Raw genomic sequence first — 22,292 nt, forward strand, 5'->3', positions numbered from 1 at the left:
AATGGGGCAGCAGGGATGTTCTCATGGGATCACGAGTGGGGCACAGCCTGGGACAGGTAAAGGGAGGATGGCCGGGGTGGATACACGTGATCAAGCAGTCCACGGTGGCGTGGGACACCCAGCACCCCCCACCCCAGCTTCTTCACCCACCCAGGACCCGAGTTAGGACCAGCCACGCAGCCCCGGGGGCAGCCTAGCAGGTTTATTAGCCGGGGTGGGCACATACAGAGCATCCGTGCCAGCCCCCCGGCACTGGCTGCCCCGGCACAGCCAGGGCTTGGCACAGAAGCAGGGATGGGGGGAGGTGGATGTTGAGGGTAATGGGCAATGGAGGGTGCCCCGCGGCAGGACCTATCCCCACAGTAGCCATTGCAGCGTCCTGCCGGTGGCGGGGATATGAGAGGACAGGGGGGACAGCAGGCGGCTATCATGTCACTGTGCCTCGCCTCCCCCTGGTCCATAAGGTATATAAATATAGAGGCTGTACGTATATGTCCTATGTATATATGTACATCTGGGTGGCCGCCAGTGGGATCTGCGCCCCTCACTTGTGCCAGGAGTCACAGTAGAGGGAGCGAGCCTTGGCGCGGCGTGGTGCGGCGTTGAGGACAGCCACGCTGCGGCGGCTGGAGCAGATGACGTCGGTGACGAAGCCAGCGCAGTCACTGCAGACATCGCGCAGGACCGAGCCCTGGGCATAGATGTGGGGGAATTCCTCTTCCACCCGGCGCCAGCACGTGCCCGAGAGGGAGCTGTGGAACAGGGCACATGGTCAGCCACAGCCCGAGGTGGAGGAGGAGAGGGGAGGAAGGCTTAGGGCTGCAGGACTCACTGGAAGGTCTCTCTCCTCCGCAGCGGCAGGGCTTTGGCCAGCAGCGAGCCTGGGAGGCTCTCAAAGCCCAGCGCGTAGACGGGGATATGAGCCAGCTTCTTGGAGGGCATCTTCATCTGCCGGGTGTGTAGGGGTCAGGGTGGGATGGGGATGGGGTAGGGGCAGGACAGGGACATGGTGGCATCCTTACCTTCAGGCTGCAGGAGCTGCAGACAGAGCTGGGGACACAGAAAGAGGTCGGTGAGTGGGGCCGTGACAGGCACCCTCCTGGCACGCTCCCAGCCCCATGGCGTGGTGTGGTGCTTACCGCTTGCAGAAGAGGCATGCTGCAGGCCAGGAGAAGAGGGGGAACTTGGTCCTACAGCAGCAGCAGACCTGTGGGCAAAGCAGGGTGAGAGCCGGGGGCCGGGCGGGCAGCACTCAGCCCCTCCAGCCCCAGGTCCCACCTTCCCCTTCCGCAGGCTGCTGTACAGCTCCTTGCTCTGCAGGAACTTCTCCATCTCAGCCTTGACCAGCACCCTGCGCACGTTGATCATCTCCTCCACGGTGAGGGCCAGGCTCTCCACGGGGTGGCTGAACTCCTGCGGGTGAGGGGGAATGTCAGCCTGGTCTGCTGCAAGGCCGTGGCCCAGGGCATGGCCTGGAGCATCCCTGTGCCATGGGCAGAGCATCCCAGCATAGGCACAGGTCATAGTGTGCTTCTAGATGCAGATCCCATGAACCACCCTGTGCCTTCATGCTGGGCTGCTGTGGACCCATAGTCATGCTCGCACAGTGTCCCAGCCCCACACCAGCACTCACCAGCCAGAGGTGCTTGGAGCTGGTGCTAGGAGCAGTACTGGATCCATCCTCTGGCCTCTCCTCCACGGCACCGAGGGCAGTCCGGGGTGGTGCTGAGCTGTCCGGCAGTGGGTGGCAGCTAGCGGGGACAGAGCCTGTGGGGAGAGATGGGAACGTCATAGCACTGCCACACTGCCCAGTGCCACCTCTGCCACAGGGCACCCATGGCCACCCTGGGGATGGGGCTGGTGTGGTGCTGGGGGACCCCTGGTGGGTACCTGAGCGGGGCCGGGGCTCGGGCTGCAGCGGCTCTGGCTCTTGGGGTGCAGCCTGGCCAACCCCCATCTGGCTCTGCAGCTGTGCCAGGTCATGCTCTGAGAAGGAGCGGTCCCGCTTCAGCGGCACCTCTGTGCCTGGAGAGTCCTCCTCCTGCAAGGTCACCACATCACCCTGGGGAACCCCTTGTCCCCTCAGAACCTCCTGTGTCCCCCCGACCTCCATCCTCCTGCCAGGTCTCCTCTCTTGCCTCGGAGATGTTCATCTCCTCCATCTCGGCCAGGGTGGGTGCCTTGAGCAGGACACGGGGCCGTGGGCACACCGGCGTGGCACTCACTGGGCACCGGGACAGCTCGAGGCAGGAGCTGGAGGCCAGGCGGCCCGAGCAGGCATGAGGGATGCAGGGGAGGGAGCTGTAGCCTGTGATGGGGATGGAGCTCAGTCACAGAAGAACAGGGACCTGCCCTGGTGGTGGGCACATCACTGGCAGCCCCATATGGCAGGGGGAGTAGTTCTGGCACCTTTCTGTCCACGGTATGGCATCTCCACAGGCCGAAGCTTCCTCTCCTGCCTGATCTCCTCCAGGATCTTCTCGTGGAGTGTCCTCTGCTTCTGGGGCAGCGGTCGCAGCCGACGCTCTGACGCCTGCGGGACACAGAGATAGGACCTCAAGCAGTGGCTGCAGCTTGGGTGCTGACCTGCACTCAGGGTGAGGATGGCACCCATGAGACCCACCAACCCCAGGCCAGGCACTGCCATGCCACGGAGGTGTCCTGGTGTTGGCACTCACCTGCTTTAGTGGGGGCCGGGAGCGGATGAAGTCAAGGATGAGCTCATGGGCATCCTTCTTCACCCGGGGAGGGATGTCTCCATCCACCTGGGAGAGAGGGCAGAGGGGCCATGGGCAGTGTCAGTGCCAAGGCCAGCACAGTGACAGGACAGGGAACTGACACGGGCCAGCCTGGCCACACTCACCATGACCTTGCGAAGCTTGTAGTTGCGGGCACGGATGTCCTGCATGAGCATCTCAAAGGGGGTGAGCTGGTACTCGGTGGGCAGGGGGTTGAACTGCTTCTCCTGCACCTTCTTCAGCTTCACACCGTGCCGCAGCTCCCGCATCAGCTGTACCCACAGCCGGGCCTGGGGGGGTTTGGACACGGTGTAAGCCCCAGCACAGTCCTGGCACAGCCCCGGCGCCCAGCCACGCCGCCGTACCCAGTCGGTGTTGCGCAGGCTGCCCAGCTCTGCCACCGGCCGTTCCTCCGCTTCCTCGTCCTCCTTCAGCTTCTGCAGCATCTGCCACCACACAAGACATCATCACTTGCCCTGGTGGCACCAAGGGTCCAGCCAGGACCATGCCACAGGGCCGTAGCACTCATGTGCACCCCTAAGCACCACAATCCCTGCTACAATCCAGCCCTGCCAGCACCCACCATGGCAGGTTGGAGCTGGCAGTGCCACAGCACAGTGCCTTGGGAGAGAGTGTACTGCCAAATGGTCAGGGTGGGCAGAGGGCTGTGCCGTGCTCACCCCAGTGATTTGGGCCTATGGATGGTTTCCTGGCCAGGCAGTGGGGCTGGCCATGCCGGTGGGCACCCACACTCACCTCCTTGGCATCGCGGATCTTGGCGAGGAAGGCTTTCAGCTCCACGGTCTCGGCAAAGAGAGCGCGGCAGACAGCCTGGTAGTGTGCCTGCGCCTCAGCGGGGTCACCCAGGCGCGCGGCACAGCACCGCATGGCCTGCCCGAAGGTGCGCACGGCGCGCAGCGGCCCTTCGCCCCCCTCCTCCTCCTCCTCCTGCCCCCCATAGCCCTCGTCGGCTGTGCCGCAGCCGCTGTCCTCCGAGTCGCTGTTGGTCATCAGGTCGATGAGCTGCTCCAGCCGCGGGCTCAGCTCACGCTCCTCGTTCTCGTCCAGCCCCCAGTCCAGTGCACGGTAGATGGCGAAGCCCAACGACTGCACCATCTGAGGGGAGACAGCACTGGCTGCACCGTGGGGAGCCCCTCAGCACACACGACCAGCACCAGCTGCCCCCCTAGCCATTGGTGCTGGGTCTCACCCCCCTGCTGCACCCCATGTCCAGAACCACATACCTGGGCTTCAGCAGAGGGTGTAAGCAGCAGGGGCAGCTCTGTGGGGAGGAAGAGAGTCACCACTGGTACCTGCAGCCCCATCACCATTACCCCCTGTCCCACACCCCAGGGATGCTGCACCCACCGAGCCCCAGGCACAGGGTACTGTGGGACTACCCTGAGTGGGTCCCAGCACCATCAACTGCTGCCCCAAGCTGGGACTTGCATCCTCAGTTTGTCCCATCCTGACCTGGTCTCAGCACACAGCTCCACAGGACAATGGGGACCTGTGTGCTGAGCCCAAACAGGCACCAGCCACTTGGCCCTGCTGCCTCTGGCCGAACCCAGGAGGCACATGGTAGGGGCAGAGTCACCCCCTTACCCCTCATTCCTGGGGCTGGAGAGAGCTGAGAGCTATGCACTCACACAGAAATGCCCCCTGCACTCCTCTGGGCTGCGGGCACCAGCAGTGTGGGCACCATCAGGCAGGGATGCAGATCACAGACAGGACATGGCCCTTGTGCCCAGTGTGGGATGCAGTGACAGGCTGTGCCCAATAAACAACGCTGCTCTCCACTGCAGAGCCAGCAGTGCTGGAGCATCATGCACAGACTCACAGAGCTCTGTGCCCACACATGCACAAGCCCAGCTTGTGGGCAGCTCACATCCTCCCAGCAGCCGTGGCCATGGGAAGAGGAGCAGGACTGGCTTTTGCAGCGTCCCCGAGGTCCGTGCCCCAGGGCCCCTGGCTCTGCTTTCCCAACAGCAGCAGCAGAGCTGCTTCCCCGGCCCAGGGGAGCGATGGCCATTAGCTCTCCATTTAGCTCATCAATGCGGCAGCAAGCGGCAGCTGTGAGGATGTGCCGGCCGTGTGCCAGCCAGGCCGGGTGCTGCTTGGGAAGGGCAGTTGGAACAGTGTAGGCACAGGGTCCAGCTCCACCATGGGGCCACACATGAGCCTAACATCACCCCTGTGCTCCATGGCCGTGCCTGGCTCCTGCTGCTGTGCCAACGCTGGGATGTTCTGCCCTGGCTGAGGGAGGATGCAGCAGTACATCCCCTGGGACACTGATATCTGGACCCAGAGCCTGGCTGGAGTCCCCTCCTGCTTGCCATGGCTCAGCAAACATGTTGAGTGCCATGCTGATGGGCTGAGCTCCCTCCAGCTGCTTGGGCAGGGAGTTCCTATGGGGTGGACAGTTGGATCGGCTCAAGCAGGTGCTGCTGGTTTACCCAGACAAGATCCAGCCCTGTGCTCAGGTGGAGGTGCTGAGCCATGGGCCAGGCAAGTGACACCACAAGCAGTGGTACTGGGAGGCATCCAGAGACCTTCCAGCTCTGGGCTTTGGTGTGAGGGGTACACACAGGTTCCTGGGGAGATGGCTCTGTTGCCATGGGAGGGACTTGGGAGCAGGGCTGGCACAGTGGCGCTGGCTTGGTGGCTCAGAGAGCCATGTGCAACTGGTGGAGCTGGTGTGACCACACCATGCCCAGCCACCACGGGCACATACCATACCTGTGTGTGGCCCTGCCCTGAGCATGGAGCTGCCCCACACACCCAGGCCTCTATGGACTGCCCCTGTCCTGCTCCCCATCTCCCAACTCCACGCTCATCTTCCTGCCGCCAGGAGCATCCCCTGCCCGGCCATGGGCAAGGACAAGCAGTGACACCGCAGCATCCCTGCCTGTCCATGAGCCCCCAGGAAGCCCCGCAGCGTCCGGCAGCGCTGAGCACCGGACACCGTCACTGGGCACAACAGCCTCCCCGCGGGGCGAGACACCTGAAGCCGTGTGCCGCACTCTGTCATTAGGCGCAGGGGTGCCCTCGCTGCACTGAGCACCCGGCATCGCTGCTGGCAGCCGGCCGAGCTTAATTACAGCCTGTAACCACCACAGCCCTGCCCAGCAGCACCAACCGCCCGCAGAGAGGGCACGGCCGTGGGTCCGAAGGTCAGGGACGGTGCTGGTGCTGCCCCACGAGGCTGCTCCCGGGTCGCCGGGAGAGGGCGAGGGCCGGGGGGGAGCCCCGCGGTGACACACTGAGCTGAGGACCGGGTCCCCTGCGGGCTCCGAGTGTTCAGGCGTGCGCGGTGGGTGTGCTGTGTACAGGTGTGTGTGTAGGTGTGTGTCCCCGGGTCTGTCCTTGCCATGTGTCCTGCCTACCCTGGCTCGGCGTCCTGCAGCCCCACGGCGGGTCTGGCCCGGTGAGCCCTGCAACCATGGGCACCCTGTGCATCCCACGCTCCGGGTCCTGCCTCACCGGCTCACCCAGACGGGCCCTGCCGGTGCCGGTGCTAGTGCCGATGACACCGCCGAGTCACCGGCCACCACCCGCACCCATACCCGCAGTACCAGCGCCGGTGCAGATGTCGGTCCCCATTGCCTGACTGGGGCTGGGGCTTCACCCCCGTCCCTGCCAGTGCCGTCTTCCGGCTCCCCGGTGCCTTCCAGTCTCTCCGGCGCTGCACCCCGGCAGCCGGTGCCCCAGACACGCACCGGTTCCCTGTTGCCGGTGCCGCCGGTGCCTGCTGCCCCCCTCCTTGCCGGTGCCGCTTCCCCCGTCGTTCCCCCGCTGCCGGTACCGGTTCTCCTCCACCGGTACCGCTCCCTCCCGCCTCGGGGAGCCGCTGTGGGTGTCCCCCCCCCCCCTTCTCGCCGGTACCCCGCTTCTCCCCGGCGCTGTCGGCGCGGTACAGCACCCCCTGCCGGTGCCGGTTAAGTGCCGGTAGCCCCACCCCGCGTTGCGGCGGTCGCTCTGCTCACCGGGCGGCGGCGCGGGAAGGACGACGGAGCCGTCTCCTTGGAGGCGGATGTCGGCGGTGCGGAGCGGCGCGGCGGGGGGAGCGGCGGCGGCGGCGCGGCAGCTCTGGAAGCAGAGCGCCCAGGCCTGCTCCTCGTTCAGCGGCTGCTCGTAGCACTTCAGCACCTCCTCCAGGGACAGCTCCCGCGGTGCCCCGCCGCCCGCGCGCGCCATGGCCCCATCCCCGCGCGCCGCCGCCGCCGCCGCTGCTGCCGCCGCCGCCACCGCCGCACGGGCGGGCGGGGCCCCGGGAGGGGCGGGCGCGGGGATGGGGGGGGGGGGGGGGCGCGGCGGAGCGGAGACGAGCGGAGAGGTTGGCGGCGGAGAGGACCGCCCCCAGCGACCGAGGCTCGGCCCCGCCTGCGGCACCGCCCGCCGCCGACGGCCGCTCCGGGAGAAACAGTGCGGGTCGGCACAGCTTGGTACGGCACGGTGCGGGTCGGTACAGATTGGTACGGCACGGTGCGGGTCGGCACAGCTTGGTACGGCACGGTGCGGGTCGGTACAGATTGGTACGGCACGGTGCGGGTCGGTACAGATTGGTACGGCACGGTGCGGGTCGGTACAGCTTGGTACGGCACGGTGCGGGTCGGTACAGATTGGTACGGCACGGTGCGGGTCGGTACAGATTGGTACGGCACGGTGCGGGTCGGCACAGCTTGGTACGGCACGGTGCGGGTTGGTACAGCTTGGTACGGCACGGTGCGGGTCGGTACAGATTGGTACGGCACAGTGCGGGTCGGCACAGATTGGTACGGCATGGTGTGGGTCGGTACAGATTGGTACGGCATGGTGTGGGTCGGTACAGATTGGTACGGCACAGTGCGGGTCGGCACAGATTGGTACGGCATGGTGTGGGTCGGTACAGATTGGTACGGCACGGTGCGGGTCGGTACAGATTGGTACGGCACGGTGTGGGTCGGTACAGCTTGGTATGGCACGGTGCGGGTTGGTACAGCTTGGTACAGCACGGTGCGGGTCGGTACAGATTGGTACGGCATGGTGTGGGTCGGTACAGCTTGATATGGCACGGTGCAGGTCAATACAGCTTGGTATAGCATGGTGCAGCTTGGTACAGCTTGGTGCGGCACGGTGCAGGTCAGTACAGCTTGGTATGGCACGGTGCGGGTTGGTACAGCTTGGTATAGCAGTGCGGGTCAGTACAGCTTGGTATAGCATGGTGTGGGTCGGTACAGCTTGGTGCAGCACAGTGTGGGTCGGTACAGCTTGGTATAGCACGGTGTGGGTCGGTACAGCTTGGTGCAGCACGGTGCGGGTTCGTACAGATTGGTGCGGCACGGTGCAGGTCAGTACAGCTTCATATAGCACGGTGCGGGTTGGTACAGCTTGGCATAGCAGTGTGGGTCAGTACAGCTTGGTATAGCACGGTGTGGGTCGGTACAGCTCGGTGCAGCACGGTGCGGGTCGGTACAGCTTGGTATGGCACGGTGCTGCTCGGTACAGCTTGTTACAGAACAGTGCGGCTTGGTACAGGACAGTGCAACTCGGTACAGGGCTCGTGCAGCTCCGTGCTGCATGGTATGGCTTGGGATGGCACAATAAGGGTCAGTACAGCTCGGTATGGCTTGGTAGGGTATGGTAAGGCTCAGTACAGCTTGCTACAGCATGGTAAAGTTCAGTCCAGCTCAGTACAGCACAGTAAGCCTTGGTATGGCACGGTAAGGCTCAGTACAGCACAGTACAACATGGTAAGGCTCAGTACGATACAGTGCAACTCGGTACAAGCTGCCCAAGCTTCCAGGATGGAGAATCGGGGTGCAGGGTGTCTAGTGTAGTGCGTGTAATGGGTTGCAGGGTGCAGGACTGGGTACAAGGTTCAGAACGTGGGTGCCCCCAGGGTGCAGGGCATATGATGGGGTTCAGGTGCAGGACATGGGTGCCCCTGGGGCATGGGATGCAGGGCATAAGACATGGGTGCTCCCAGGGCACAGGGTGCAGGATGTGGGTACCCCCAGGGCATGGGCTGCTGAGCACATGACAGGATGAGTGCTGGGCGTGACGTGTAGGGCACCACTGGTGAACACCCCACCATAAGGGATGTGGTGGCCATGACACAGAGATAGCCATGGGGCATGGCTTACCCCCAGCACCTGAGTTCCCAGTGGCTGTCCAACAAAGCCTACGTGCCTGGTGGGCAGGCACAGATAAAATGGGAGCTGAAAGGTCAGACAGAGCAAATTAAAGTTCTTGTGATGATGAGCTTCCCATTTCCATGATGGAAGGAGCATAAAACCCTGTCTCAGCTACATTAATCCATGAGCATGAACACCAGAGCCTTGCTGGCATGGCTGGGAGAGGGACAGAGCTGACACATGAGTGCCAGCTTTCCCACACGGCTCAAAAGCTGCCCTGGGGATGGAGTCCTCCAGCAAAGAGTCAGTTCCTGCAACACCAAGGAAGGGAAATGCCCTCCAGTGCTCTTCTCAGAGAACCTGAGCACTGTCAGCTCCATCTTTGGGGAAGAGAATGGGAGAACAGGGTTGGACAGCTGGGAAATGGAGCCCTGTGTGGTGTTTTGGGGTTTGGGAAGGGGGAGGAGGGATACACGTGATCCAAACTGGCCATGCATCTCTGGGATTGCTCAAGCACACCATCACTGGGGTAAGAACACATTGCAGGGGTCAGGGGCCCAGTGCTGGCCTCAGCCTCAGCTAGATCCGCACGTTGCACATGGAGCAGCTCTTGGCTGGGATGCTGGTCTGGCTCTGGCTTTCCACACCAACAAGGGAGATTTGAATGCAACATTTACCCTGTAATCATCTGGCTTCGAAGCCTGCTTGGGAAGCACCTTTAGAGGGAGGAAAGCTGCTTCTGCTGCCCACCACAGATCCGCACCGTGCTGAGCCGGCTGCTGACTTTCCCGCACCCCCTGCGGACACAGCCAGGGCGGCACCGTCAGCAACAGGAGCAGGGAGGATGTGCGGCATTTGAAGGAGGCGATAACCCAACCTGCAGAAGTAATGGGGAATGCATTTGAATTACAAAGCACAAAGCCTTTTGCTTTGGGTAAAACTGTAATTAATATGAAATCAAGTTGTAATTAAAGGCTACTGTCTTGGAAAAAATCGAAACAAAAAGCCAAGTGTGTATGTGCACAGGGGAAATACAATTAAAAATTAAAGAAATGTGGAAAAAAAAATTACCAGGTTGGGAATGGTTGCAGAGCAGTACAGGTGGGTTAGACTTCCCAGCTCCCTGACACCGCTGGCACTGAATCAGGACATGTTGCAGCGAGACAGCCACAGAGTTGGGACAGAGGGCAGAGCCTTCCCCACCAGCCTGCAGCAGGGCTGCGTGCTGCATGCTTTGTTTGTTTGTGAGTAATGCATTCACATGGGTTTCATCTGTCACATGCAAAACAATTTCCCTAAAAAGCCACAGGAACCTGAGATAAGCACGCAGAGCACTCGTGGGGTGGGATGCACCTACCCCATGTCCCTTAGATGCTGCAATAAACTGAGGGCCATGAAGAGGGGGGTTTGACAAGGCAGATTGCTCTTGCTGCATGCTGGCCTCAGATGTGGCCGGAGCATGAGGAGCTTCCTAGTGTGTCTGTCTGACGTGCTGCCCCTGGCTCTGGACAGCAATGCTGAGCTCTCAGCTGCACCTCTCCACATCCCCTCAGAGCATTTCTCATTGGTTTGACCATCATGGTGGTGGTTTCACCCCATTTTTTCTTCTTTGGTTAAACCAGAGACAAGTCCCTGACTGTGCCCAGCAGCACTCGCTGCTCCAAGACCTTCTGGTTCCTTGAAACACCCCAGCCAACTCCGAGTCATTTGAGCCCCTTTTCTGAGACTGAGAACTCCTGATGCATTCCCTACTGCTGCCCTCCACCCCGCTCTGGGGCAGAAGTGGGTCTGCAACATTGCTGTCTGCCAAGGAGGCACTAGGCTCCCAGGGCACAGACACTGGAAGAACTCCTCAGTCCCCTTATTCTCTGCATGAATAAACAACTGGAGCACCCCAGAAGCCCCAGGTCCAGGCCTGACGCCCTGCCAGGGCGAGCCATGCTGGGGGACCCCTTTGCAAAAGCACAAATGCCCTGGTTTGAGCTGGACCCTGCTCTCACAGCTAGTCCTTCTGCCCAGCACCACTGGGCTCTGCCAGATCTGCACTGCTGCAGGAGGAGAGTGACGCACCACAGCAGGCTGAAGAGGCAGACAGATGAAATCACAGAGTTTGTTAAAGCTTCTTTTCCTTTCTTGAGTCTCCTTCATTAATATTTTAATTAAAACCAATTCTCTGTGCAGACTGCATTAACTCAGTGTACCTCACAGATAACAAAGTGAAGGATTAAAAGTGAGCACAGCTCTTGGCACAGCAGTGTAACAGTGAGGCCAGAGAGACCTCCAGCAGTAGTAATAAGAGAGACCTTTTCTGTTCCATTCCCTCTGTAGGCAATGGCTCTGCTACCGGGCTCTCCACAGTGAGCCGGGGTGCTTGGGGAAGACAGGGCAGGAGACATCCCAGTGCCATAAGCCCCCCAAGTTCCTGGGACATGTCCTGGAGGTAGGAGCTCACCTGAGACCCCTGAACTGCACAGTGCTGACCGTAGAGCTCAGGGACAAGCAGCTTCCCCTCCCTGTCCCATCCTACACTCTCTGTTTGTACCTTGCTGAGTAATTCCTTTTCTCCTTCCCTGCTTATCTCCAGGATGTTCACAGGCAAATTCTTCCCTTCCCTTCCTGATGCAAATATTTAATTCCATTGTAGATGAGTCCTCTTTCCGGCTTCTTAATCAAGTTAATTACTGGCTCTAACCTCCGTCTGCTCTCCTCAATTCCCTCTTATTGACCCCCAAGTACTCCCTCGCCCCTTGGAGTTTGCTTCCCCTGGCTGTGCTTTCCCAGGGACAACACAGAGGTGCCAGGTCCCACAGCCCTGCTCCTTCAGCTGCTACCACCTCATCTCCATGCCTCTGCACAGGTCACCTGCTTTCAGCATATGTGCCCCCAACCACAGGGTTGCTGTGGAGCAGGGTTTGGTTTGCTTTGCCAGCTCAGAGCTCTCCAGCGAGCACCAGAGCTCACTGAGCCACTGGCTGCAGAGGAAACAAACGCTCCTTCTTTTGATGTGCCCCTCCAAAACCTGGGCTACCACAAGCTTGAGGGTGGCATTGGGGGCTTAAAGCGATTCAGAAACGTGATTCTGGAAAGGGTTTCACTTGTGGTCTCCAAGCCACAATTCGGTGCTGTGGTGACTTCCAGCAGCTTCCCTGGCATGGCGGCAGGACCCAGAGTCTCTCGCCAGCACTGCCGGGAAGGGTTTTCTCCAGGAAGGGATTTCTCTGGCTCCCGGCAGTGAGTGCTGCTGACTCATGTGCTCCTGAGGCCAGCACTGCAATAAAACCATCCCACGGCCAATGCCAGCACAACAACTCCAACTTCTGCAAACAGCAGCAACAGGGAGCACCCTGGGGTTGTTCACCTGCCCATACCCTGCCATCCTTCTCCAAACAACTTACCACTTCATGCTCCCAGCACTCTGCAGGGCATGCTAACGGCAGCCAGCCAGCAACGCTTCACCTTCAGGAAGGATCAGAGGAGAGGTAACCAGGCAAAATCCCTGTGGGAATTCCATGCTGCTCCCTTTGCAGCCCTTAAGGCCTTCAGCAATACCTGGCTGCATGTGGCTGGTGATTTGTCTCCTTGGGAATTCCAGCCTCCTCTTGTCCCCTTCTCAGCACACAGCACCCTTGCTCCCAAGGAAGCAGGACTACATGGGGCCTGTTTCACCACGCAAGCTGTCTGCAAGGATGGTGTAGGCATCTTTAGCTAAAAAAAAATGGAATATAGCTAAAATACAGTTAAAAAAAAAAAGGGACTTATGTTATCATAGAATCACGGAATGGTTTGGGTTTGGAAGAGACCTTAAAGCTCTTCCAGTTCCAACCCCTGCCACAGGCAGGGACACCTTCCACTATACCAGGTTGCTCAAAGTACACACAGTTAAACAACTGGTATTTGTGTCACTATGGAAAAGCTTGAACAGATAATGGGCCTCCTAAAAGGTCAGGATGACCTGGGAACAATACTGACTAACAAAGAGCATTGTCAGCTGGGGAGGATGCTTTGGCCATGCATAGGCAGTTAAGAAACGGCTAATGAATCTCAGAAAGAACTATCATTGCAGATGGTACATCCTGAAAACACATGGACATTGTTAAGGCATGGCTTTGATGGTCAGCACAACATTAGGGTGTCTTTTACATGAACTATTCTCAATAGAATAATAAAAATCACACCTTCAAGTCAAAAGACCCAAGCCCGGGTTAAAAGACCTTTTCCTGAGTATGCATAGTAAGGAATCAATTATGTAACTGCATGAAAAATAATTGTCAAGTTGTTAAATGGTTGGAGGGTTACAGGGACTTACTAACCTGAGCTGAACTGTATAAATAGGTGAAATTATGGTAGGAGTACTAGCTCTGTGGGATACCACCCAGCACCCTGTTTGTGTGAACCTGGCACAAACAAATACCTTGTGTGCATACAGGGCAACGGGTCCAGTGCTCAAGATAACCAGGACACCCCAGGAGCAGGGAAATGCTGTGTCTGACAGCGCTGCTCCTGGGAATGCTGCATCAGAAAGTGGTCTGAGGCACGGAAGGATGTCCCCAGCCCTCGTGGCCTGGACCGGGCAGCCCGGGGGGGGGTTCCTGTCTGTCGCTGCTGTGCTAAGCCCCTCACAAGCAGGCAGCTTCCCCTCAGGGCCTGTGAGGGAAAAGTCCTTCTTCTGGCCGCCATGTCACGGCTGCAGCCTGAGCTACCCCTGCACCACTCACACTGCCACAAACAGCCGCTGTGGAGAGCATTCCCCTCTGACCATGCCCTCTACCAGCGTCTTCCCCCTCAGCCGGGGTGGTCCCACGGCCTGACACAGCAGCTACCCGCTGCCATCCACACTGACCGCCCTCCCCAAAATGGCAGCCGCCGCCTCCGCCACTACCAACATGGCGGACGGGTGGGCGGGTCCACGCCGCGCTTCCAACCAATGGCCAGCGGCGGCCTCCGCCGGGGGCAGCCAATGGCGGCGCAGAGCGGGCGGGTTTGTTTGGCGGGAAGCGGCGGTGTCGCTGTCATGGCGGGCTCTGGCTGCGGGACGTGGCGGGCCCTGCTGGGTAGGTGCGGGCTGAGGCGGCCCCGGTGCCGCGCTGGGGGATGTCTTGTCCCGGTGCCTCCTGCAGGGACAGCGGAGGGAGGATTGAATGTTCCCTCTCTGCCTTCGTGCACCCCTCATTCTCCAGGCTCCGCGGTGCTCTGGGCTGCTGGCGGCCCCTCACCTCACCTCACCTCAGCTCCTTCTCAGCCCTGCTCCGCTCATAACCCTTGCTCCAAAACCTGGTGGCCCTGACGCGGGTACTGCCCTAGGGTGGTGGTGTCAGGGCACCGCTGTGGATGCTTGGTGCCAAGGGCCTTTGCAGGCTGACAGTGCCTGACATGGGCTGCTCGTGGTGAAAGGCCGTGGGGCTTTGCCTGCAGAGCTGCCCGTCGAACCATACCCAAACATCCCGTGCTGCTCCTGGCATGCTGCTGGATAATGACAGTCAGCCTGGGCCTGCCTTTGCCCTCTCAGTGGTGTGTGATATGGCAGCAAAGAGAGGGAGGTGTCCTCAGGGGGGCTGCCAGAGCAAGCTAGGGTTATAAAATAAACCCAACTTCTCAGCAGGGAGAGCCAGGAAACGGAAAAGTGCCTTTGGAAGCCCAGCAGAGCTTCAGGAAGCAGCACTGCGCCTTCTGGATCACCATCAGAACCTGAATGACTTCCTCCTGGAGGTAGGAGTGGGGTGGTTTGGGGTGTAGAGGCCAGGCTGGGGGATGGTGAGAGATCCCAGTTGGAGGTGTTCTTCCTAGGGCAGCTGTAGAGTGGATGCCCTGGAAGCACCGTTCTCATGATACATGGAAAGAAAAAAACAGAGATTGTTATTTTATTTTTCCTTGATTTTTCTGTATTTTATTGTTACAGACTAAAAATGGTTAGGCATGGTTTGGATTTGTGAGAGGAAAAATCCAGCCCCTTTTCCTTGGGGTCAGAACTGGCTTCTTATGAGTACAGAATAGGAGGAAATCAAGAGAGACTTGGGTTTCCTCTGAATTGCCAATTACTTTCAACTAATGTGACTGTCTTTACGAAAACCTGTGTAATCTGCCTGTACAGACACATGAGCCAGTATTCTGAGTTGGCCACATTCTACCCTCTTCTCATCCACTGGAGAAAGCTTTTTCTGTAACTGCAATAGCCAGCTCCAGTACTTGCCATAGTTCAGCCACAAGGATGTTTCTTTCTCTAGAGATCTTTTGTCTATATAAAAAGAGCATTTACCTAGGGTAGGATCCAACGTTTTGACGTGTTTCACCAAATATTTATGGCAGTGTGGCTTCACAGAAGGGACTTGAAAGATAGAAATTCTGTTCCTGCTGCTGCTGCTGATGTGTTGGGTGACCTGTATCCTTTTCTTTGCATAAAATGATAATAACTATACATATGTCTCCTGTAAGGTGCCTTGAAATCTCTGGTTTACCGTAACCATATGGGAGCTTGGGAGTGTTAATTTCACTTCAGTTGCACCAGCCCCCAGGAGTGCTAGAGCTTTGGAAAGTGTAGGTATGTAAATGTGTGTAACAGACATCTAAGACTGTTAGGATTTTGGGTTGCAGGTGCAAGATTCAGTCAAGCCAGCTGGAGAGGATGGCCCAGAGCACCAGGAAACACCATCAGAATCATTTTTAGGTGAGTGAAAGAGTATCTATTGGAGGCAGATGTGGAAAAAAGCTTTCTTCATGTAATGAATTTTTGTCTGTTAAATGTGATGCCAGTTTTACTTTCTTTTCATTGTTCTGGTGTCCCACCCAGCTGCTTTTTATTTGTTTTTCCACATGATTTTTACAGGTAATTTTTTGCCTTTTTTTGTTGGAGCTGCATGTTGCAAGCATGACAGCCTCTGTTAACAAAAGGTACAGATAAAATCATGTTATTCAGCACTGACCAAGTATTTTGAATGTTATCATTTGATACAAACAATGCATCTTGATAAGCAAAACAAATGGTACAATCTGACCTGCTGTGGAAGGGAAACTATTGGAAGAGAAACCTGATGGGTTAATGGTTGGACTCTGTGATCTTAAAGGTCCTTTCCAACCTAAACGATGATTCTACATGTCTCTTACTTGTTTGGTGATGGCACCCCACGGAGTATTATGGTTTGATTTGAAAGTGTTACTGTGAGCCTCATGAGACTAAAACACAGAAATCTGCTTCACAAGGGTGTTCCACCTCTGTGGTTGTTCTGCATCTGTTTTATGTGCAGTAAATGAATGATACCTGCAAATGGAAGTGACTTGCCCAGTGCAACAAATGACATCTGTGCTGGAAGATGTTTAAGACTTAGGACTTCTGTCTTCACAGTCACGTTTTCAAGCTTTTTTTTCTCCCATACTGACAGCTTTCTGGTTTGTTGTTTTTTTTTTTTCTTTTCTTTTGTGTTTTTTTTCCTAGTCTCTGTTCTGCGGGAACAGGCCTCAAGGTTGGGTGTGCCCACAGCAATACTGGCAGCCAAAAATGTGGTTACCAACATTGAACGGATCTGCCAGCCTTCTGCAAGTCCCTCTACAGTCCCACTGCTGAACTTGGACCAGAGAGTAAGGGAAAAGGTTTACATTTAGTTTATCAAGAAAACAGTAATGTTAGGTTTAACTTTAAACCTAGTTTATCTATTCTGGTAAAGTCACCCAAACATGTAGGTGTTACTGATGTCAGCCAGATTGCCTTCAGTTCAGCCTTAAAATGAAAACTTTGGGCCTTTCCTATGAATTTTCTTAGTTATTCAACCCTTTAGAAAGCAGTAAACAGGGAAAAGCCACAAATTTGATTTTCTAAGACTGTGTTATTTACAAAGGAAATTATTTCTGCTTCATTTCTGGGGTGCTTCCAGAAAAAGTTGTCTTCCTTGCTTCAATCAGTCAAGGATTTGCTGGCGAACAATGTGTTCTCTCGCTCTTTCTTCTGTCAAGAAATGTGGAAAATGAAGGTAAGAGAAATGTTGCTGTGTTACAGACCATTTAGACTTCACCTGTGGAACGTGGTAGTGTGTTTTCACCCCATCTCTCCCATGATGGTCATGGATAACTGTTAAATGGACTAGTGAAGTGCTGTAAATTCTGTTCAGGTTCCCTTGGCACGTTTTTTGGTGATCTAGAGCAGTCTTGCCACTGCTCATCCCTGCTCTGCTTGACTGCAGTCATGAACTCCTCCTGAGGATGACTGTGGTCTTTCTGAACTTTCAAAAGCATGAACTGAATTATGGTGGGTTTTTTCTTTGTTTTTTTATTATTTTAAAGCAAGTTCATTGCCCCTGTAGCATGATTTGCTCCTTTGAAGAGGACTTAGTAGAGGAGGAGATGTTGAACTGTTTCCATTTGTCCTTGGCACAGCTGGTCCTCACCAGGAACCAGCTAGGGAAGGGCATGGCACTTCAGTGCCTGAAGTTACAGCATGGGTAATGGGATTAAACTCATCTGAAGTGACACTGCAGTTAGACACTGTGGGTGGTATAATTTTCTTCCCTATTTAGCTTTGCTGCCCTGCTGCTACCACTGAAGTACTCATCAGTTGACACATAGGTTTGCTGTGTGGGCTAAGCAATCTGGGTCAATTAACCAAGCAGTGCAGAACCTCCCAGCTGGCTGTGCAGTGGCAAGGCCCCAAAAGTCCTTTATGTGTTTTGCCAGCAGTATTCAGTGGTATTCTGGTTTATCCCTCCATTTATGTGGGATTGGTGATAAGCCCAAGTGAGTTCATGGAGAAAATGGCTTGAGAGAAAAAGGATAGGGGATAACAGGTCGTGTTGCTTTACAAATGTGTTGTCTTGATTTCATCTGGGTGGTTTGTTTTCTTAAGATAAGTGATGCTCTAAGAAGAGTTGAGGATGTTTTGTGAGTGGGGCAGTTCTGATTGCTCACTGCTCTGGTGGGAAACAAGGAAGAGGCTGATCTGCCAGGATAAAGAGGCATGCACCAGTCTCAAATATCCCATCCTGGGCTGAAAATAGAATTCTGTGTGTTCTTAGGCTGATCAAGATCTCCTTGTTCTCAGGTAGACATGGAGATCAAGTGCTGCTGTGTAATTGAGATTGTTACAGTAAAGAATTAGGTTGTCAAAGGCAAAGTATGTGGGTGAGTCCAGGGTCATGCTGAGAGGCAGCTGCTACTCACTGCAGGAAACTCCTGGGTTTTGCCTTTACTTCTGAATGGCCTGTGTGCCCAAAACTCCCAGGTACCTCTTCCTTCATGAGGTGTGAAAGCTTTGTTTCTGTCTGGGAGTGTTTCTATCTAGAGCCCATGTGATGTTTATTTTACCTCTGTCCATCAGCCTCTCAGCCCGAATGATTGTAGTGTCTCTTTGTATAGTCTCCTATTGAGAAATGGATTTGAAAGCATTGGACTTGCTTTGCAGAGGCTAATAAACAGTTACTACACCACGTGACGTTCTCTAATCTCTTTCTGGATCCGAATTAACAAGACTTGAAACTTAGTGGTGTTACCAGTTTCGTGGGGTGTCCACTGCTCCTCTGCATATGCAGAATCAGCATTATTCTGAGGAACAATGATGGATCTATTTATTACTTTGACCATGAAAATTTAAAGTGGTAAAGCACCTTCAGCCTAAAAACATTTAAAATTTGTAGGAAGGAAAAATCAAACATAATTTTTCCTCAGCTGGTATTTCCTATGTTGTCATTTTCAAATTTCAGTAAGTTCTGGATAGTTTGAATAAAGTGAATTTAACTTTATTTTTAATATATAATTTCTATTAGACAAATATTAACTGCAAAATGCAGACTATGACCTAATTGTGGCATCTCGTTAGGACCCTCCGGTGCTGGAAGCGGTGTGGCACCTGTACAGAGGCGACATCATTGGCCTGGGACAGCTGCTGGAGAGGTGAGCAGAGGTTTATGGGTTTGCAGATGTATTTAATCTCTTAAAGCCTATTGAAATATAATCAGGGATTAGTCATGAGTATTCTGGACTAAGAATATAGTCAGATGCTGGTGAGTGATCAGATTAGCAGGATTTAAGAAGTTATCCTGGGTTTGAGAGGTTACTCTGGGTTAATTAGTCAGTTCAAGGTGTGGTGGTTGTCTGATGGGTGCAAATCAGAGATAAAGTGAAATGGTTCGGTGAGAGTCCTGGGTGATATTTTACCTAGTGCTTTGTTTCACTGGCTCTGTGTGTGTGTGTGTGTGTGTGTGTGTGTGTGTGTGTGTGTGTGTGTGTGTGGTTACTGTGATGTGCTGGACTTGGTAACACAGCTCCTTTAGTTCATCTGACTGTGCCTCTGGGTCAGCTTTGGAAACTCTCTTAGCCTATAAGAGTTAGTGCTGCTCTTGAGGAGAAGCTTTGCAGAAGCTGTGTGCCTTTGTCTTCACAAACCTGTACACTTCAGTAAGGTTTGGCAGAGCTCATCTCCAGAGAATACTAAGAATTGATTTGGTTTTACTATTTTTTTTTTATCAATACAGAGCTAACAACCCAGTTATGCTTTGTGAAATTCAGGTGGTCTTCTTAATGGTGTCAAAGGAATGTTGCAGTAATCTTTTGGGGTTTTGAGATTGGTTTACTTGTCTTTTACTAGGATTGGAAAAAATCCTTCAGTGCCCACTGTACTTCAGATTTAGGGAAACCAAAGGAATAGATTAAAAATTTTTTATTTTTTTTTTCCCAAAGCATTTTTATCTAAATATCTTAGAAATCAGGGTAATGGGTCCAAACTTGAACAGGGGAGACTGAGATGAGCTCTTAAGCAGAAGCTCTCCCCTGTGAGAGTGCTGAGGTGCTGGCACAGGGTGCCCAGAGAAGCTGTGGCTGCCCCATCCCTGGCAGTGTTCAAGGCCAGGTTGGACACAGGGGCTTGGAGCAAGCTGCTCTAGTGGAAGGTGTCCCTGCCTGTGGCAGGAGGTTGGGACTGGATGAGCTTTAAGGTGCCTTCTGACACAAACCAGGCTGGCATTGGAACCAAAGTCTTTTGTCTAGCAGAACTTTCTAAATGGAAACACTTCAATGTCAGAGACTAGGAAATAATTGAACACACAATTCCACATGTATGTTTTCCTTTGGATGTGTTTGTTGTGGAATCTTTTTATAAAGCAAATAAAACTTTTACTGGTCCAAATTAAAAGAAGAAAATGCCGCACAGAGGGCAGAGTTCTACACAGATGACTCTTTCCTGACTCTAAGAGGGTGGTGGTATAAAAAAAACCAACCCAAGCACAAAAGCAGGAGGGATTAAATTGAATGTGTTTTTGTTTGTTCTCAGCAACCCATCTGCCCCTGCTGCAGTGGAGTGGCTCTGCAGTGGCCTCTGTGGCCTCTGTGAACAGGCAGTGGAGTCCTCTGGGGACGTGGAGCTCCCTGGACACGTTCTCTCAGGCAAGACTCAACTGGGCACTGGTCTGCTCAGCCTATGGTGAGGGCTGTGCAAGTCAAAGGCTTGGAGGTGTAGAAACTGAGGCCAAGCTTTGTGTTACTGTGCTCGATTTCAGTGAGGGGAATATATTTTTGTATTTGTGAAGAATGTAGCCATTTTTTCCCCTTAAAAATTAATTGGTTTTATTTTTCTATATCCCTTTGAGTTATAGTATCCCAAGAAAGCGTAGTTGCAGGTGTATGGTGTAGGGATCATGCACTGAGAACGTAACAATCCTGCAAAGTGATATTTTAGGCCAGAAATATTTAACAGTTCCATTTTGCCCCATTTGTCATTTTCTATTATTTATTTGGTGGTTTTGTTTAGAAAACAAAAAATCACTACACAATTTGACTGAAGTGTTGCAGTTACATCTTTGACCTGCTGCAGGTGGTCAGGCACAATCCATATGAGTTCTGCGGTGGCAAGGGAGCATAAAACCTGGAATTGCTTTAGTCTTTGCAATTCTTTTTATGTTTCTGTGCTCCTTGCCATCCATTGTTCTTGGTCCTTTTGCCTGGGAGTAATTTTACTCCAAGAAAGTACATGATTGCTGCCAACTGCTGTATAGTGAATGAAGCTTTTCAGACACTAGCACTATTGGGAAAGTGGGATGAGGAGGCCAAAGAGCAAGGGACCCTTAATGAAAGGGGGATGCTGAAACACTAATTCATTCTTGATTTGCAGACTTTGCTATCATGTTTCTTCAGAATGGCTTTCAGCAAAATTTGGAGCTGGGAATGAAACTGGAATTCAAGAAGGTCCCCAATGTAAGGACAAAATGAACCTCTTTACAAATGGTTGTTGAAAAAGTAGTTCCATTATGCACCTCTGTGCCTTGCTGAATATAAAGAAATCTGAGCACAGAGCAACAAAGGAAGGGTGGTGGTCCATGTGCTAAGGTGGGTGAGGGGGAAATGGTGAAACCAGAACAGAGCATTTTTTTTAATGGAGAATTTCTCCAAAGTGGCATGGAAGGGGCTTTTTAAGCTTCCCCAGTTTCACCTCGATTGATTTTTGTTTTTCTTTTCATTTAAATATAAGGCTGGTAAGTGGAATGCTGGTAAGCATGGGAATTGCTTGCCCTCTGTCTGTTGTATCTGTTCTGGAGTACAGGTTGAGGTAAAAGTTAAGCTTTAAATTAAGAGGGATAGAATTATTTCTTCAAGTCAGTTGAGTTTGTCTGCATATAACTGTGGCTCTTTAAATGGTTTTAATTTGTCAATTTTTAACAGATCTGTCATGCTGTCTTACAAAGAATGTTGACATGTAAGTATTCTTGTGATTTGTAGCTTTGTGCAGTCACTGTTTGCTAGACTTGTGTTCCTTGTTCAGTTCTGAGTCTCTATGAAGAAATACTTTGCCTGAGAATCTTTTCCTCTGCATAATATTTATGTCATCGATTCTCTGTGCCTCTGCTTTTCCCTTTGCTCTTGTAAAGTGAGTGTCTCCTGACGCTGCAGATAATTTCTTGCCTTTTATACTAGTTCATTTTGATGCTCCCAGCTGCAACATCAAGCAAGTATCCGAGCTGATTTTTTAACAAGTTGGATTGGAAGCAATTGTAGCACAGAGGTTAGGCTAGGATAATTTTTTTTCCTGCCCAGTGAATTAAACTTTGGATTTAGAAAGTTAGGTGCAAGGAAACAATTTTGCTGGCTCACAGTCTGGATTTGCAGACTAATGTTTTGTGAAACCTATTTTGTTTTTAATGCTGAGCAAAGACATCTAATGTAGGTATGCAGTCTTTAAATGGCCAGACTTCAAAAGCTATCCTATGGACAGTGTGTCTGTCTTGGCCAGGGCAGACCAGATGCTGCTGCTGAGAGTTGAAGGAGGAACACCTGGTTTGCACTGCAAATCCAATGCAGAAAGACTAAACACAGGAGGGTTATTTTTGTCTTGTGTAACAGATGATCTTCGCAGTAAGTTGCTGTATCTGCTGTACAGCAGAGGAAGTGTTGGCTTGCACCTCCTCACATGCCCTGCACCGGTGTATTAGCAGAGTCTGACTGTGGCTGCTGTTACTTCATTGTCTCCTTA

The 22,292-nt window shown here is 53.9% G+C and overlaps 2 protein-coding genes across 2 annotated transcripts in view; one reads left to right on the top strand and one right to left on the bottom strand.

The window, feature by feature from the left end:
• Nucleotides 1-185: 185 nt before the first annotated feature.
• On the bottom strand, nucleotides 186-6,978 carry SPIRE2 (spire type actin nucleation factor 2). Its single transcript, XM_061477345.1, has 15 exons — nucleotides 6,725-6,978; nucleotides 3,983-4,020; nucleotides 3,495-3,854; nucleotides 3,104-3,184; nucleotides 2,864-3,028; nucleotides 2,679-2,765; nucleotides 2,410-2,533; nucleotides 2,146-2,308; nucleotides 1,891-2,048; nucleotides 1,634-1,767; nucleotides 1,279-1,413; nucleotides 1,140-1,207; nucleotides 1,023-1,050; nucleotides 833-948; nucleotides 186-752 (listed from the first exon to the last, which is right to left on the bottom strand). The coding sequence occupies exons 1-15, from the start codon at nucleotides 6,933-6,935 to the stop codon at nucleotides 545-547; spliced, it is 2,076 nt and encodes a 691-aa protein (XP_061333329.1). The 5' UTR covers nucleotides 6,936-6,978; the 3' UTR covers nucleotides 186-544.
• Nucleotides 6,979-13,832: 6,854 nt separating this feature from the next.
• Nucleotides 13,833-22,292, top strand: part of FANCA (FA complementation group A) — a 36,432-nt gene continuing 27,972 nt past the window's right edge. The window contains exons 1-9 of the mRNA XM_061477413.1: nucleotides 13,833-13,905; nucleotides 14,451-14,560; nucleotides 15,443-15,515; nucleotides 16,281-16,423; nucleotides 16,717-16,812; nucleotides 18,651-18,724; nucleotides 20,100-20,212; nucleotides 20,937-21,019; nucleotides 21,485-21,518. Of these exons, the coding sequence (XP_061333397.1) occupies nucleotides 13,866-13,905; nucleotides 14,451-14,560; nucleotides 15,443-15,515; nucleotides 16,281-16,423; nucleotides 16,717-16,812; nucleotides 18,651-18,724; nucleotides 20,100-20,212; nucleotides 20,937-21,019; nucleotides 21,485-21,518 (766 nt within the window). The 5' untranslated portion in view covers nucleotides 13,833-13,865. The remainder of the gene's footprint in view (nucleotides 13,906-14,450; nucleotides 14,561-15,442; nucleotides 15,516-16,280; nucleotides 16,424-16,716; nucleotides 16,813-18,650; nucleotides 18,725-20,099; nucleotides 20,213-20,936; nucleotides 21,020-21,484; nucleotides 21,519-22,292) is intronic.

Source organism: Pezoporus flaviventris, unplaced genomic scaffold (assembly GCF_033815535.1).
Source record: "Pezoporus flaviventris isolate CSIRO_AGI_PZ_B2104156 unplaced genomic scaffold, CSIRO_AGI_Pfla_v1 ptg000105l, whole genome shotgun sequence".
Lineage (NCBI taxonomy): Eukaryota > Metazoa > Chordata > Aves > Psittaciformes > Psittacidae > Pezoporus > Pezoporus flaviventris.

Excerpts from the sequence above, each read along its gene's own strand:
- SPIRE2 (XM_061477345.1), bottom strand. The coding sequence starts at position 6,935 with ATGGCGCGCGCGGGCGGCGGGGCACCGCGGGAGCTGTCCCTGGAGGAG. Across the intron at positions 1,414-1,633 it reads GCTCCAAGCACCTCTGGCTG|GAGTTCAGCCACCCCGTGGA; the intron begins GTGAGTGCTGGT and ends CCTCACCCGCAG. Across the intron at positions 753-832 it reads CGGAGGAGAGAGACCTTCCA|CTCCCTCTCGGGCACGTGCT; the intron begins GTGAGTCCTGCA and ends CCTGTTCCACAG.